This window comes from Heterocephalus glaber, unplaced genomic scaffold (assembly GCF_053883595.1).
Source record: "Heterocephalus glaber isolate CG9 unplaced genomic scaffold, H.glaber_assembly_v1.0 deba00001504, whole genome shotgun sequence".
Taxonomy (NCBI): Eukaryota; Metazoa; Chordata; class Mammalia; order Rodentia; family Bathyergidae; genus Heterocephalus; species Heterocephalus glaber.
This window is the reverse complement of record NW_028258324.1, coordinates 65,979,980-65,998,156: the sequence shown is the minus strand read 5'-3', so window position 1 is coordinate 65,998,156 and position 18,177 is coordinate 65,979,980. Positions and strand designations below refer to the sequence as shown.

The 18,177-nt window shown below is 37.5% G+C and overlaps 1 protein-coding gene and 1 long non-coding RNA gene across 5 annotated transcripts in view; one reads left to right on the top strand and one right to left on the bottom strand.

Annotated features, from left to right (window-relative positions):
* LOC147825396 (uncharacterized) overlaps positions 1-14,207 on the bottom strand; it is a 36,243-nt gene extending 22,036 nt beyond the window's left edge. The window contains exons 1-2 of the long non-coding RNA XR_015441157.1: positions 13,962-14,207; positions 9,429-9,496 (exon numbers count right to left, since the gene is read on the bottom strand). This is a non-coding gene — a long non-coding RNA (uncharacterized LOC147825396). The remainder of the gene's footprint in view (positions 1-9,428; positions 9,497-13,961) is intronic.
* The window catches only part of Tprg1 (tumor protein p63 regulated 1), a 146,745-nt gene extending 129,242 nt beyond the window's left edge, over positions 1-17,503 (top strand). For 2 of the 4 annotated variants that reach the window (XM_087187019.1, XM_087187020.1), the window contains exons 5-7: positions 1,009-1,162; positions 15,069-15,119; positions 16,335-17,503. In XM_087187019.1, the coding sequence (XP_087043145.1) occupies positions 1,009-1,162; positions 15,069-15,119; positions 16,335-16,529 (400 nt within the window). In that variant the 3' untranslated portion in view covers positions 16,530-17,503. The remainder of the gene's footprint in view (positions 1-1,008; positions 1,163-15,068; positions 15,120-16,334) is intronic. The other 2 variants (XM_021255687.2, XM_021255695.2) reach the window with 1 other exon arrangement.
* The last annotated feature ends 674 nt before the right edge of the window (positions 17,504-18,177 follow it).

Below are 18,177 nucleotides of genomic sequence, written 5' to 3'. Positions count from 1 at the left end.
TAAGCTCTGGTTTTTCATTCCAGAAATCCTGGGATTTAATTTCTAGCAGAAATGAGACCTCTGTGATGCTTTGTGGGGCTGCTCAGAGTTCTGGACAACTTAGCTTTAAAGCTTGTTCAATGCAAGGCACCTGAGCTTGACTTAACCTCCAGATATCTCTGCTTTCAGAGACATCTAAACTCACAAAACTTAAGTTCTGATGGACATCTCTAAAAGGAGGGGCCACAGAAATGAGTTTTGTAATTTAATGTAGCCACATTCCCCGGCTATGACTTTTCTCCCTTTACTTGTAAACTGATTTTCTCTTGCCTCGCACTTGGATTTGCCCTATGTCCGGATCTGGGCATCCTCCTTCATGTTGTGGATCAGGACTGTTACTCTGATGGGAACGGGTGGTCACAGTCTCTCTACCAACACCGACACGTCCATTGTCACAGCTCTACTGCATGGAATATGTGCAGAGAATAGAAGACCACGACACTGGGTCACTGAAGTCACTGAATGGAGAAGCTGGGATCTTGACCCGGTCGTCATCCATTTCAAGTGTCCTCCAACTTGGAAAGACCTTAGTCTTCTCAGTCAGTGCTCACATGTGTTTATTGTTTTGTAGAAACTGTCAGTTGAATGTCATGTTATCTGCTTGCTCTTTGAGATCATCTCCCACCCTGACTCCTGTCCTTATTCCATCTCTTTGACACCTCCCATTTTTTAACTCCTACCATCAGAATATCAGCATGAAGTCAACATCTACATTTCCAGCTCTTCCCACTAAGTACCAGACTCACATTTGCATCTGAAATTCTCAACAACACTTCAAACTCATTCTGTGAAAACAATGTAATTCTTTTCTTCTCGCTTCCTTAATTCCCCTGAACAATTTAACTAGATGAGTGGTAATCCTTGTATCTCAGCAGCAATATGAAATCTGATTGAAAAATTACCTCTTTTTCCACACGTTTTGTTTCAATCTGATGGAAATGGCTGCTAATGGAAAACTCTTTTTCTTAGGAGACCAGGAGAAGGCCTTAGGATCTACTGGGGGAGCTCAGAGGAGCAGTCCTTATTCTCACGCTGGAACCCGTGGTCCACTGAGGTTCCCTATGCGACCTTCACTGAGCATCCCATGATGTACACCAGTGAGAAGTTCCTCAGAATTTGCAAGGTAGGAGGCAGCTTATTACTCTTAGATTAACTGTGTTGGTGAATCCATGCGTTTCCAGAACATGAACCATTAAAAACTACAACCAGCACTTACATAGACAAACACTTGAATAGATTTATAAAACTTTTATAATAAGGAGTATAGCTATTTTTTATATGTGAATATATGTTGTATTTATATTAATCACAAAGTGTTATTTTCTCTCCCTCTTTAAAAATTGTGATACTTAGGCTTGTCTGATTGCATTTATTGCCAACAGGGTGCATATAAATTTTCCTATAAGTAAATCCTAATTATTTTGTTCTGGGAAGAAATGTGGGATAATGTAAAGCATGAGAGTGTGTGTAGGCAGAAATGGCTCTGTGGCCTAGTTTGATTAAGTCAGTTCTTTCTTTGGGCCTTGGTAGTCTCACCTCTAAAATGGACATGATGACCACTGCTTTCCCCTGGGATAACCCGACAGTGATTACTTCACAAAGTGTGGGGCATTATTATTATTTTGTATGTCTTCAATTCTCATCTTTTAAAGTAGATTTTAAACTCATCAGAGGCAGACACAGTCCCTTCTACTCTTTTTATTTACCCCAGGTATCTTGTTAGAGAGGAGACACTCTAGTCAGAAAGTAAAACAGGTGGATTTGAAAATGCAGCGAAAGATCAAATTTTATATTTCTACAACACCAAATATATACATAGGCTTATACTTACGTATACTTGTGTGTACTTATAGGCTTAAAAGGCTGATTTTTTTGTCCTTTTTATGTCTATCTTCTGTCATTCACGTCATATTATAACTCATTTGTTGTGTATAAATTCAAAACTCAGCAATCTGCATCCTGAAGTTTTTCTTTGATTGGATGGTATACATTGCATTTCTTACATTATTTTAAATACATCTATTCATACAAGCATAGGGGTTCATGTGTGTAAGCAAATAATTTTTATTTGATTAATCTATTTTAAAAATTATTTGAGTGGGCTGGGGATTTAACGTAGTGATGCCATGCCTGTCTCACAAGTGCAAGGTCCTGAGTTTGATCCCTGGTACCGGAAAAAAAAAAAAGAGTTTAAGCTGCCATTTTTGTGATTAGAGGCTAGATGAAGTCTTGATTTCCCCCCGAATACAGGTGAGGTTGGCTTGAATCTATTCTACTTCCAGGAAAAGTCAATGTTCTCTCAAAATTTATACAGATGTCCTTGGGGGCTTATGGAATCATGGTTTACCTCTGGATTTTAGCTATTGTACACACTAAAGGATTTCATAGATCATGTAGATGCTCTTATCTCACAGCCCTTCAATCAAAGCATCAACATCAGTTCCCACCCAAAGCCAACAAAACAAAACAAAATGCAAACCAAGAAGAACAATATAATGCTTACATAAAGGAATTTATGTAAGGCTAGACTAATTGAGAGTGTCAGGAGACAGAGTGAGAGTTTTTATTATACTAATGCCCCTAACTGCAAATGCCATATCAGATCTCCCTGTCTTTAAAAATCTTTATTAATACCAATGATATTCTGTCTCATCGTTCCATTATCCTCTCTGTTCTCATCTGCTTGTCCCTCCCCAAACTCTTGTTTTCTTAATTACTATTATTATTAATAATGCAGGAAGTTTACATTTCCTTTTTTGGCATCTATTAAATCCAAATCTAAGTGCTCAATCATGTATTTTTCCAAAGACATTGCCCTCTTTCAAAGGAAACCTGGTTTTTACTACTAAAATGATACATATTTTATGAAAATTTTATTTAATTTTGAAAATACTTTTATTTCATTATAAATCAAAAAAAAATTTACTGCCTTAATCATTATTATGTCCATGACTTCCTGGGCCAAATCTTTTGCTTGTTGTACCTGGTATATTAGGTATTAATTTCTTTGGTGTGCTTTGCTGGAGGAAGTTCAAGGTGAAAGAGTAAAGAACAAATTCTATGAACTTCAGAGAAATGTCACTGTCATATTCTAATACCTGGTAGTGCTTTGTTTTATTCTGTTATATATAAATACATTCACATAATTAAAAAAAGAAAATGGAAAGTAAAATATCAAAGGAGTATGGAATAACTAGTATCCATGTAATTTTGTACTTAGTACACCAGGCTTGTGTTTTGCCCTAGCAATCGCATTCTAAAAGGCTAAAGGGGAAATAATAGTCATATAACTTTTACTGAATGGAAGTAAGAAGAATAGTGTGTATGTGTGTGTGCGTGCACGCACGTGTGTGTTTGTGCACATGTGTGTGTGTATATGATAAATGATTGGTTGATTGGTTTTTAGTCAACTAAACCTCTGTGTGGATCTGTTAAGTGTGTTTCATTTAAGGCTTTTTCTTCTTAAATTATTAATCCAAAGTCATTTTCCTTCTTGGCAACAGTCTGGCTCCTCCATTTGCCAAGCTGATCCTTACTCAAAGGCCACTCCAAGCCCCAGATCCTGGGAAAACAAATGATCTCCATCTGCGATAGGAGATGATGAGTGCTTTGATCCAGTTCTTTGAGTCCTACTTTCTCTTTGTTGTTGGTTTCTATGTCATGATGTTTTTGTATTTAGGGTATTTTCCAAGATGGGCTTTGATTAAGACTCAATTATATTGATATAAAATAATAAAGAAGAAAGACAATTTAGAGATTTAAAATTCCTTTTATGTGACTATTTGCACGGAACATAAGATTTTAAAAGGGTGTGATAAGTTGTTTTTTTCATTTCTCTTATGGATGAAATAGGAAAATAAAGGAATATTGAAGAGATGCGTAACAAAATCAAATTCCTACAGCAATGTAATTCAATTTAACAGCCTTATTGTACAACAGGGAAGAGAATAATGTGGAATTGAGTCATCCAATAGGAGAATTTTCAACTTATTTACAATGTAATGGAATAACTTATTATCAAAATACTCAAATTTATTTTTACCTAGAGTCTTTTCTTCTACAGCACCTAGAATCTCTTTATTCAAAAAACATTTTCTGACATCTACAAAATACAGGTATTATGATTGTTGCTAAGGATACCAACACAAATGAGAGAAAATTCTTGCCTTTGTTTGCAGTACTATTCAACAGAGGAGGCAGATAAAAACACAAAGATTTTGAAGTTGACTGAAACAGAAGTTTAGATAAAGTGGAAAGGAATGGAGATACATGAAAGTATATAATGTTTAAAGAGACAGTAATTCAGTTTAGCTGGATCTTAATCTTATAAAGCCCCCCACTATAATTACAACGACTTAGATAAGAGATATAAAAACCTAAACTAAGTTAAGAGCAATATTAGAGAAAGAATATAAGGAAATTCTGTATTACTTAGCATGGGATTAATGAAATCAGTTAATGACATTATGTGAAGGATTTGAGAGAAAAAGTCAAAGATGAAGTAATTTCTGGCTTGAGCAGATGGTAACTTCATTAGTTGGAATGGAAAAAACTGGAATAATAGTATATTTGAGAGTTTGGTTTAGATGAGTTTAGGATGTGTTAAGTTTGAAGCATTCATAGAATGTGGGCTTGAGTTGATTGTCAGGCAGTTAGAAATTTAGGTCTGAAATTTAGGAGAAAAAGCTGAGTTTCAGATCACAAACCAGCAGTTCTGGGCCTGGTTAGTCAGGAACATAACCAAGGAAGGGCCGTTAGTGGACACAGTTGCATTCAAATTCAAATGTATACCATCTCTAAGTCTGTTAACATTGATCTACATAATCAGTATCAAAGTTATATAGTATGAGGGCCAAATACATTATTTCTCTTTGTATTCATCACATCAAGTTTATGCTCCTTCCACATCTAGTAAACATGGTGGTCATTTGAGTTTGTTCCAAATAAACGAATCCCCTCACCTAACCAACCTTTTCTAATCCATATGTATATATATACTTTGTGTTACTCATATAAAACAGATGTTACAATGCAAAATAATGAGGTTTATTGGACATTGATGTTACTATTACAAGACATAAAACATACTCTCATATGCTATTATATAATGGTACTTTATATTTGTTGATTGCAGTATGAATGATATTTTCATCTTACTCAAGTCACAGAAACTTTGTAGGAATAGAATAGCTATCTTCATTTTAAAAATTACAGTGGTTGGGATGGGGATTCAGGGGGTAAAGCTCAATTATAGAGTACATGCTTAGCATGTTTAATGCCTAGGGTTTGATCCCCAGCACCGAAAACAAATGTGAGGATGCAATCAGAGAGACGAAGTGAGTGGACTGATATCGTACTGTAATACTGAGTTTTCCCAAAAATAAGACCTAGCTGAAAATAATCAGCCTTGAAAGCTAGAGATCAAAAATACCAGCCCCAATCAGCCTATCCTTGCCTTACTGCATTACAGAGTGGCCACTGAGCAAAAGAATCGTGCTGGCATCCACATCCACATGCGATTTGCTATCACTCGGGGAAATGGGCATAAACCAAAATGAATTCTTTGTCTCTGTCTCCGTCTCTCTGTCTCTGTCTGTCTGTCTCTCTCTTCTCTCTGCCTCTCTCTCATTCTGTTTGTGTGTGTGAGAGATTGTGTATTCATATCCATTGTTGTGATAATAAATAACATATTATATATGTCAGTCTATCTCAGTTCTCCTTAATTCTCTCAACCATTTTGTATTTGCAATTTTTAGTCCCATCTTCATCTTTTTTAATCATCACTTCTCTTGAGTTTTAGAATATGGGAAATTTACTGCTAGGAATAATGAGTGACCTGAGCCCCAAGCTGGTGAATAATGGTGAAGGGATTAGGGATGTTTTATAGAAAATCAAGGTACTCCACAGAGCGACTTTTACCAATTTTCTCAAGGGATCTTGACAGTGGATCCATGAATTAGAATTCAAATTGACCTTTATTTTACATCCTTAGATCCTTGGTTTCCCTTCACATTCCTTGAGTACTTCTCTGGATTGAATACTATGTGATGAGCAATGTTCTAGGAACCTGAGATATAAGAAGTAGAAAGTAGATTTTGCCTTCCAGACACTTGTGGTATAAAGGGAAGAGGAGGCAGAAGGGTAATTAACAAATTATTATTTAATGTGCTAAGATTGTTAATGGAGGGATTCACAAGTCATTATGGGAGCCCACAGGAGGTGACAGATACGTCCAAAAGTTAACAGGTGTGATGACATTTAATGTGAAACTTAAGGTCTCAGTGATCTAAGCATCAAAGAAGGTGAGAAAAGACAATTTAGGTAAGAGAAATATGGCTAAAACTTCAAGTTACAAGAGTATATGAGATATTCTTGGGTAATGACTAATTCAGCTTAGCTGGAGTTTAAAGTGCGTGTGTGTTTGTGTGTGTGTGTGGCTACAACTTCGGAGAGGATGATTGTGAGACGTGGAATAGCATGAGAATGGAAATTAGATTATTTGGAACCCTCTTGTGTGTGTGTGTGTGTGTGTGTGTGTGTGTGTGTGTGTGTGTGTATGTAATGTGACTTCTCAAATGGTCCCAAGTACTCAGCATTGGATGGGCTTGCTGTTTGTGCCGGGTACTTTCCTCTCTCTCTACATAGGAAGTTAAAACCTGTAGCCCAAAGGCTTGGAAAACCTGCTCAGCTGAGGAATGTGGGCCTGCAGGCCTGTAACTTGGTCTCCCTGCCCAGTGTAAACAGGAAGCAAGGGATGCTTGTAATAAGGAAAACTGAGACTCCAGGCAGTGAACCGCTGGCTGACAGCACCTGAAGCAAGCAGAGGCCCAGGCACTCAGCTGGTAAATAACTTCTGTAAAGTCAAGCAGAATATCTTTCCAGCCCCCAACCCTGACCTGTGAGTGCTGCTGTATTTTTCCCTAACCAACACACAGCCTCTGTGTAACTGGAGTTGTTAAAACTTGACCCTCTGTTTTTGTGACTGGAATAAAAGAGGGAGCCAGAGGTGGGTGTATAAAAGCTTTTAGAGAAAAGTATGTGGCTGGTGGCATTCATATCAGATGACACAGCGTTCCTGTCATACAGATTGAGTTCAGGTGCTGGAAATGCTCAAGAGCTTGGGGACTTGGCCTTTTGTCTGCCTTTCCTTCTAGGCACTTGTCCGTCTGTAACAGAACTTCCCCCTCTGAGAGTGCTCCCAGAATGATGGGAAATGAAGTGCATCTGACTCTAACGAAATGCCAAGTTCACTGAGTATCAAATAGTGTCAACTTTTTCATTTCCAGCAGTTATATTCTGAGGCCACAGAGGATTCTCATAAAAGGAAGCTTAATGAGATCCAAGGAAGCATTCAGTAATCCAATTTAACATACATTGATCCATGAAAAGGTACCTTGATAATCCACAGGGTGTTGGCAATTAAAATACTGTGATTAATGACATCCTGGCTCTTAGGATACCATGGTTTGATGACAATAATAATGATGCTGATGATCAGTGAGGATGAAAACAGTTTATATATATTGATTATTGCCAGTAAGCTTCATTTGTGGCCTTTGCAATAGGACTCCAAATTCCAGCCTCATTTCATTTTACTTCCTAACCTTCCATGGTGTGCGCACATGGGCATATATGACACACACACACACACACACACACCCTTTAATTGATTTAACTTCTCCATAGCATCTTATGAATTTGATACTATTGATAATGCTCTTATGGAAAGGAATTATAAAATTCGGAGAGGTTGAATAACTTGCCCAAGGGCACACAGCCAGTAAGTGCCATAGTTGTAACTGAATACCACATCTGTCTGATCACAATACTCATGTTACATCCATGCTATTTGACCTTTAGTTCAACAATTCTTAAGAGGAAGCAATTTTTGCCCCTGTGGGGCAATTTGACAGTGTCTGGAGACATTTCTGGTTTTCACACCTGGAAGGGAGGTGGCACTGGTATCTGACAGATAGATGCTAATGATGCTGTTTAGCATCCTAAAATGCAGAGGACACTCTTCCCTATAGCAAAGAGCTATCTGGACCCAAATAGCAGTAGTCCCATGGAAGAGAAAGTTTGGTTTAGTTATATAGACAGCCTCACTTGGAGCTCTACTTAGAAAATAGAACTATACAATCGAGTGGAGATGTAAGTGAAATGCAACAGAAGAAAAGACTAATTTTTAACTTGAGTCTGTTATGAATATGAAGGCATTCTTGGAGAGATAGGATTTGAGCTTGGTTTGGAAACATGAATAGGAGAGTGGACTATACAGATCTTTGTGGATTGGCTCATACACTTTCTGAGCAATGATTCCTAGGCAATCTTAGTTTCATGATCTCTGTATTGAAAATAAAATCTTACTCAGATTCCAAATATCTAAAACAGATAAAAAATAATAAAGTGCTGATTGATGTGATTGCAGAGAATGAAACAATTTACTTGTTTGAGATTTGCCTTTTCTCCCATATTTGCTCCCCAAACACTGTCTCAACATTTTAACAATAGCACCTTCTTTCTTTTCAAAAGAATCTAGGTTCAGATGATTAATTGTACGTGATGGTTGAACTATGGAGAAATGTAGCTTTTTGAGGAACATGATTTTCTATTAAACATTTTCTCTATCATTTTTACAGATGAGACACATGAACCTTTGTCTAAATATTAGAATTTTAATACTACACTTTCCATACATTGGAATTTTATAATATCAACCAGAAGAGTAATGTTAGATAAAGAGATATGGGTCCAAGTCCTTGCTCAGCTGGTTATTGTTAGTGTTAGACAAATCTCTGAAACACTTGGACCATCAGTTTATCTATTAAATCTGCTTTATGTTGACTCAAATATTTACTGCTTTGTTCCAAAAGAGTATTTTTTAAAAATTTCTACTCCCTATCATATATCTTATCTTGTTTAGAACATTTGCTTTATAAATATTCTTGACTTCTAGATCTGTTATTATTATTATTATCATTATTATTGAAATGTTAACTATAACCATGGAATTTTCATCTGTATATTTCTTCATGTATCCAGTTAGCTACTAGAAAATCAGTAAAAGGCTCAATGGTTAGACAACTCAAACAACGTATCGAAATGGAATCTTCCATTCCAGTATCTCACTACTTCCAAACTCTACCTCTCCTAGGCTTTCCCAACTTAGAAATGATATCATTGGCCACCCAGTAGATCAGGTCAAAACTCTGGGTATCATCTTTGATTTCTCTCTTTCCTTCAACCGTAAAAATGGTAACAGCAAGACCTGTGGTTCTACTGCCCTCAACCTATCCTTAACTTAACAAGTTCTCATGCTCTCTACTGAAATCCTGGTAAAAACTAGCATCATCTCTTGCATGGACTACTGAAGTGACTTCCAGACTCACCTTCTTCCTGCCTTTGTTCTCGACCCTCAGCATTCCACTCTTGACTCCACATGACAACCAGGATGATTCTGTAAAAATAAAAATCACACATTAAACACCTCTGCAAAATCATTTCAGTCCAAAATCCCTTAAGTTGAGGTGGCTCCAAAGACTGTGTATCTAACTCTCCAACCTCTTTCCTTTGACCCAGTCATACAGGCCTTTGCTGTGTTCCCTGAATAAACTCATCTCTACAGTCTTACATGTCTACAGAATAAACACAGCCTTTGCCGATGCTACTTTTTCTGCCTGAAATACCTTCTCTCTCTCTTTCCCTTTGATCAGTGGGAGTAACTCTCATTCCCATCGGTTTCTAACTCTTTAACCACATTTGCGTCTCCTCCTAGAACCTGCCATCATCAAAATCACCTGTATTCACTTGTCTTTGTACTTCATGTTAAATCACTGGAACATAAGCTCCACAAGAGAAGATTCTTGTCCATCTGTTCACACCACTTGGAATATATCTAGTATCTTACTCACTTTCTTGTCCCTGGGACACACTACCCTACACTTTCAACTTGAAATTGGAGAAGTTTACTTTGTCTCATATATTCAGTCCATAATCCACTGACTCTAAGGCAAGATGGTGTGGCAGAGGGGCACTGCAGAGGAAAAACTGGTCCTGTCATGCTAGCCAGGAAGCAGAGAGAGAAGGGACAAGCTGAAGAAGGAAAGATACCCTTCCAGGCCACGTCCCCAGTGACCTGCCTCTTTCAAACAGATTCCACCTCCCAACAGCAAGTTGAATATTGGGCTGCCTTGAAATTTCTTTCACTAGATTATTAGTCTAGAGCTCCTAATCTCAGTCTCTCATCAAGTTTCAGGACAGGTGAAAAATGTAGACAAATTTTTTGCCAGAGAATAACACAAATGCTCTGTAGCCTAACTGCTAGTGGAATCCTTCTTCCCAACTGAAATCTCCTGCAGTTAGGCTGTGCAGTCCACCTTCCTATCAGCATGCTGGTCTTATGAGCTCTGACCACTAATGTCATCATGCTCGCTTGGCTTATAGCATTTTAGGGCATCTCTAAACCTTTCCAAACTGCTGTCACAAACCAGTTCCATGAGGTTCTAAATTACATGGTCAGGTATAGTCACAGCAATGATGCTACTTCTCTGGTACTAAAATCTGTCTTGGTTATTTTCTCATTACTGGGCCACAATGCCTGACAGCCACAACTTAATAGAGGAGAGGCTTATTTGGGGTCATATTTTCAGTCCTTAGTCCACTGACTCCGAGACAGAATGGCATGACAGAGCAGCACAGCTGAGGAAAAGCTGCTCAAATCAGGTGGCCAGGAAGCAAAAGGAAGTTTTGAGCCAGGGAGAGTGATACACCCTATCAGGTCATGTCCCCAGTGACCGCAAGTTAGCTAAGCACTCCTGTCATCCAGTCTTCTTCCAAAAGTCTTGCCTATGAGCCAAGGAAGCTCTTGGAGGACATCTAGATAGAAACCTACTTTATAATGCAGGTACTTTGTGAATATTTCTTGAACGATTTTTGGAGTCCATTTAATCTGTTAATAACACGGCAGGTTAGTTGACAGAACTAATACTGGTACTGGTGGAAGTAATTGGTATGCACACAACAAATTAAAACAGCTGAAATTAAAATGGCATTTGGTAAACTTGTATAATAAAAACCTGAAAAATCATATATTATGTTTTACATTAAGAAACAAAATTTAGCCTGAGGAGTTAGTTTTAATAGAAATGAACAATATTAAGAAGTGTATTACTAGATTTAATCTTAAGTTAATAAAGTTAAACTAACAACTAAAACCACATTCAGGAAAATAACCCTAATTTTAAAAGTAAAAATCTCAGAAAAGAACCTATGGGATAGACAAAAATCAATCTTCTATTTTCAAAGTTACATATATATATATATATATATATATATATATATATATATCTCCAGTGGAAATATTGATGGAAAATTGAAATGGAAAACAAAAACCACTCAGGTGCTTTGGATAGAAAATTCTTCAATGAAATCAGTTTTGTCAGCATATAGAAAGCACATTCATTCCTAATGAAAATTCATGAAGTTTTGTTTCTTTTTGGTGTAAGGTTATATATATAAATATAGAGGTGAGAGAAACAAGGTAAAAATATTCTGTAAACTTTTTCTTTCAATCTATTTCCTTGATCAGTTACAAAAATGTAAATTATCTTAGAAGCTAATAATTGAGACTTTCTTTGACTCAAGCTTTCAAAAAGCTTTTCATTTTGAAATAATTTTCGACACAGAGAAAAATTACAAAATTAGTAATATTTTCATGTACCCATTTTGTTAGTGCTTACAAGAGCTTGGAGGGCTAGAGGAAGGCTCCTCAAAAGCCTGCAGATGTTCTGAATCAGACAGAATGTAGGACACGGAAATTTATAAGATCGGCCCACAACAGCCTCCCACAGAGTTAATGTAGAAGAGGGCAAAAGATCTGCCCTCTGGGGAGGGATCCAGCCTGAGGCCTGGGGACCACAGCGAGGTCCCATGTGAGTCCACATCCAGAGGCGGAAGGATCCTGGAGGGAAGACTGGGAGGTGGAAGAGTCAGTGCTAGAAGCTAGAGGGGGCACTGACAAGCTGAGAGACAGGTGCTGGAAGCGGCAGAGTCTGTCCCCAAAGGTAGGAGACATTGTCGGGCACTGTTTCTGTTCCCCTACGGAAGCAGAAGACCAGAGTTGCTCCAAAGAGAACAGCCGAAGATCCTCCAAGGAAAATCAGCCACCCTGAAGCTCTTCCAAGAAAAATCAGCTGAAATCCTTCCTTCCCATTCTCCTTTTTTTTCTTTTTTTTTTTTTGGTACCGGGGATCGAACTCTGGTCCTTGCTCTTGCGCAGCAGGCAGCGAAACCACTGAGCTAAATCCCCAGCCCTCCCATTCTCCTTTTATATGGTTCTGACAACAATCGTCCTTAAAGTGGGTCTGCCACTCCAAGAACCAGGCTGACTCAATGCAACGAGGCATTCCCCACACGAAGGACAATCCATCAATTAACCCGTCACCTAGCCCTCTCTAATGTCAGTAGCTTACACAATAGTGATATATTTAGCAATATCTGGGAATGAAATGTTGGTGTGATACTATTACCTAAAGTGAAGACTGTACTCAAAGTTTACCATTTTTCTTGTAATGTTGGATATGTGTTCTAGGATCCAGTCCTGGACTCCGCAATACATTTAGCCATTGCTTCTCTTTTTCTTCTCTGATCTGTTACACTTTCTTTTACTTTTATGACCTTCTCCCCTTTGATAAGTGCTAGGGATTTATTTCGCGTCTCAATTGTGGTTGGCTTGATGTTTTCGGGTGATTAGATTGAGGTCTGCTTTTTTGGGACAAGAACTTCCATCCTACCTTGTTATGGGTTCATGATGTCTCTGCTTTATTACTAGTGATCTTAACCTTCATCACTTTAAAAAGATGATATATGGTGTGTTTCACCACTGTAAACTTATTATTTTTGGTAAGTATCTTGTAAGACATTCTTTGAGGCACAACCATATGTTTTGAAATTTTGGGTTCTGAGAAGGATTTAATGTATTTCAGCATCCAGGAATTTAATGTATTTTGTTTTCTGGAGTCCTTCTATGATGCATTTAAAAAAATTTTTTTTTTGGTTTTTTTAAAAATTAATTTTATTGGTACATTTTAGGTATACAATATAATGACATTCATCGTTGGAAATTTGCACCTTTACATAATCTCTCTTGGTTCTTATTTTTTCCCCATTCCCTTGCCCTCCCTTCAACCCCTCCATCCCTCCCTATTTACAAAGACTTTGTTTCCATTTTTTCATTTTTTCATATTAATTCCATTCCCTTCTTTCTTTTCCCCTCCCCCTGCCACTTCCCCTTCCCCTTTGCCCCTTTTCTTCCTATTTCACATTATCTAACATTCAAAATGCAGTCTAAGAAAAGCTAAGACTTTCCAATTTATAAATAATGATAATATTTACATCTGTAAATAATACGGCTTAAAATACTTTTATATGCTTCATTCAAATTCGTACAATTATTTCCTCATTTTCAGATGAGTACACTAAGACTCACAGATATTAAATTATTACTCCAAGGACTCACCACCAGTAACTGGTAGGACAAGAAAACTTACCTGACCATCTACGTCTCCCCCCTATACACACACTGACGGAATGGACATAGTTAGGCAGCAGTGAGTTCTGAACCACTGAAAATGTCTATGTGGAGAGAAGTTGACTTCTTGCTGAACACATAGGAAGGGCAATTAAAACACTCAATGAATTGTTGAATTGATAGACTTTGAGAACATTTCTGACCTTGAGATTCCATGATTTTTAAGTATAGTGATGATATTTTTTTCTAGTACTGGGAATCGAACTCAGGACCTTGCGATAGCCAGGCAGGTGCGCCATGGAGCTACATTCCCAGCTGCCATCTTGTTAATGTATTTTTCCCTTCTTTTTTTCCTCTTTTGGTAGCTACCAGAAGAATATTTCTTTCTGCTTACCTTAACCAAAGCCCTGGTGAATTTCACTGAAAGGAGAAGTGTTCTTCACCACAGATATTTTCTCTCCAGAATCCCCAGACCATGGGTCCATAGTTTCTTTCAATCAGTGATACTAAATTTTGGATCCCTGGCATGTCTCACAGAGGATACTGGGGCTGAGAACTGGTAACAGGAGGTGCCATTTTTCTGTCTTTGCTACTATGGCCCGAAACTCAGAGAAAACAAGCCAAAACTTCTTGTCTGTTAGAGGCATTAGTCTCAGTGAAATGAGTCTTGTTTCAAAGATTACTTTGATATTAGCCAATTAGTTGAATATTAACCTAAAGAAAAATAGAGAGGGACAAATAATTTGGATTACTTTGGAATCCTGTAGATACTGAATTATTCTAGTAAACTCTGTTGTGTTTTATCCTGAAAGTCACTAATTTTTTTATTTCTAATATTATCTTAATAACCACAGATTTCAATTAATCTTTTAAAACAGGCAAATGAAGCCTCTGAAAGGGGAACTAAGTATACAATGCCACACCACTAATCTATTTAGATATTTCTTTCTTTCTTTTTTCTTATAGATTAGGTCAACTAATAAAGATAAATAGTAATGATTGATAAAGATAGCATTGATAAGGAAAATAAGCCTAAAAGGAGAATATGGTTTGCTCAAGGACAATTTGGTGTAAAATACAAATTCAGAATAAAGCTAACAAATAAAATTAGAATTATGGTGAAAGATCCCAGGATTCTTCTGGAATTCACTGAACTATCTCAAGGTAACACTCTTGGGTTGATCTCTTAAAAGCAAAAATTGACTTCCTCATGGAGAAATGGAAGAAACAATAATCCTTTTATACAGGATGCTTAACAATTTGTACTGAACTTGGAGTGAGGTCAGAGTTTTAATATTGATTAATGGGCTAGTTGTCTAAGAAGTAGGTTTGAGTCTTGTTTTGAGCAGGCCTTTACTTCTAAAGTTCTTTCTTTATCGTGATGCAGGATGTAGACTCACGGTGGATAATTCATTTATCTTTTGTATTTTTAACATGGAAATAGTGATGCAGTTTTTTTTTATTTTTTTGTTTTTGTTTTTGTTTTTGTTTTTGGTACCAGGGATTGAACTCGGGTTCTTGCGCTCATGCAACAGGCGGTGAAACCACTGAGGTAAATCCCTGGCCCCGTGATGCAGTTTTTAACCAAATATCTCGTCATTATTAGAATGAAATATTGGATGTAAAACAGTTTATCAGAAATGCAAAGATATGAGGTTTCTTCATCTATAGCCTTACTTGTACCATCTTTGAAATGCTGCCTGAATCACATTCCTCCTTTAATGGCAAATGAAAAAATCCAAAGCAATATGGCTTAACTGAAAAAAGGAAGTTTTTATTGTTGTTGTGTGTTTGTTTTTAGTAGAATAGGCTGATCTAGTAATTCAAGCCCAGGATTTTGTAATGTAATATAAATGATTTTGTTAAGAAATTGTCTTTCTCCGTGTCTTCATTCTCTCCATACTCCCTGGCTTTGTGTTCAGTCAGTTTCACTGTTTGTGGCAGAATGACCACAGATACTTTCAAGCTTATATTCCAATAGTTTGGCTACCACAGTGGTCTTGTGTCCATACCTGAACCAATGTTTTGACCAGAGAAACAGACACTTCTGATTGGGTTGGACCGAGTCCTGTACGAATATTCCAATGTCATTTAAACTATGGAAATGAACCAAGTGGAAGAGGGTGGGTTTCTTAAGGAAAATCAAGGTGCTTTTATCAGAAGAAGAATTTAAAATGGTGGGAATACTGGGATGGAAAAGCAGCAGCTGTCTATTAGACCCTCCTTAACCTGCTGAAATCCTACCAATCCTTTAAGGATTATCCCGAGTCTCCCTTTGAAGTCATTCCTGATCCTCTAAGCATGCATGATGTTTTCTTCCTTTGTGTTTCTTTAGCATTTTATGTCTCTTTTTGCTGCTTATTTTAGTGAACTTTGTCTCTCAGATTCTCTATTGTCCACCTTCTTTGAGGGCAGAGATGGTATCTTACTTGTCTTTAAATCTTCAGCTGTGCCCCGACAACTGTCTGATTCATAATAGTCTATGTGCAAATATTTATCGAGTTGAATTCTTAGTGTTATACAAGTTATGAATAATGAAAAAGAAACAAGACAAAGCAGATAATTTTATTATGTACATAATTTATTAGCTGATTAATTGATTGAAAGGCAAACAAGCCATGTTAACTACTCTGAGCAGCCATTTATGTTGAAGAAGAAGAAGTGTAGTCCCAGGAGAACATCCAAACTTTGTGAGGACTTGGAGAGCTGCATGTTGCAGGGCCTACTCTGCATTCACTAACTCTGTGCCTTTTCTTTTTTCCTTCAGTTGTCTGGGTTCACCTCTAAGCTTCTTCCAGCTATCCAGAATGCCCAGAAGAATTCCACTGGCTCTGGAAGAGAAAAGGAATTGACAGTGTTAACTCAACCCATTTTAATTGAGACCTACACGGGGCTGATGTCGTTCATTGGAAACCGCAACAAACTTGGGTATTCCCTCGCTCGTGGGAGTATTGGTTTTTGAGACTTTTTAAATTTTAGTATGCACTTGCATCAAACAGAGATATTCCATAATTGAAGCACTTGTTTTAGCCCACTATATTTTTGCACTGAAACAGTTAATTGCATTTAAATAGTACTATAGGACTTTGAATATTTAGTGTCTCAGGAGATCTGAAAGCTTGATTGGACTGATAGATACACATTTCAGGTCTCAAAGAAGAATAACCAGTTTTCCTTAAATACAGAAAATAAATACTACTGAGCCCATCAAATAATGTTTCAAACGAGTTCCTGATTATAAACTCTGGAAACACGCTGTGGGGTCTTACTTCTCCTGGTCTTTAAAGGCAGACATTTTCCAGGTCTTGATTGTTAGCTCTCTGATCCTGATTTATTTGCTCATTAGGTTCCCACTGTCTCTAATATGTTAGCTACCACTTTTATGCTTATGACTTTCAGATACATATCCCCATCCCCGACATTATTCCAAGATTCAGTTTTACATTTTTTTCTGACAATCATCCACATGGTTCCAAAACCTCTCAGATTCAGGGTTTCCAAACTCCTGGAGTCCTTTGTGACATTTTTGTGGTCTCATTCATTCATCCCTGAAACCCACCAGTTCTGAGTTGTCAAAATTCCCGGTCAGTTATATCCCATATAGTGCTACATCTCCATGAGGCTTAGGATTGTTCCCTGTTATAGTTTAGCTCTGGAATGTCCCCCTCAAAGCCTCATGTGCTCAGATTTTCGAGGCTGACTGGATTATGGGAGCACTATGGCTGACTAGCTGTTAGGAAGGGAAGCCTGGTAAGAGGTGGGACATGCCCTAAGGGTGTACCTCCCTCTCCAGCTGCTCCCTTCTCTCTCGGCCTCCTGGCCACCAGGACATGAACAGCTTTTTTCCCCCATATCTTTCTGCTATGCCCTTTCTGCCTCGAAGCTCTATGACCATGGACTGAAACTGTGAGTTAAAATAAACCTCTCTTCTTTTAAGTTGGTGGTATCCTGTATCATGTTTCAGCAATGAGAAAATGACTAACACAAATCCTAATATCCAGATATCAAATCTACAACTCATTTTTCTTTCAAAATTTTTCAAATTCTCCTTCTGTTCTTTGCACTCACAGCGGTAGGATTGGATCCATTTTTTAATTATGCTCACCCGATTATTATCATAGCCTTTTAATTGGGATCCCTACTTCAAGGCTGTTTCAAGCCATCATGCAGTTGGTTGTCAGTTTCCTGAAGCTCAATTTGATTTTATAACTCCTTTATCAAAATTTTTCAGTTGCTCATTTCCTTTTGTAGTTCACTGTTCAAATATATTTTTCAATAGTCGACTCTTTCCTTCTAATAAAATCTTCTGCAGAAACCTAACTATATAGAACAGAAAAAAGGTAAGACCATTGTGGGTGAAATAGAGATGAGAATGTCACTGAACTTTTCCTTTGTAAGTCCAATTTGGAACATCCATGGATCTCAGGGTTTTAAGGACCATGTTTTCAAAACACTGTCCTACTTGGCTTTTGTCCATTGGTCTTTTTCCTTTTATTTCTTTTTTCTGTCTCCTTGACTCAGATCTAATGTTAAATAACCCAAGAGAGTATCTCATCTGTTCTCATCTCTCCAGGATTCTTTTACTTTTTATTTTATATCTGACTTTATTT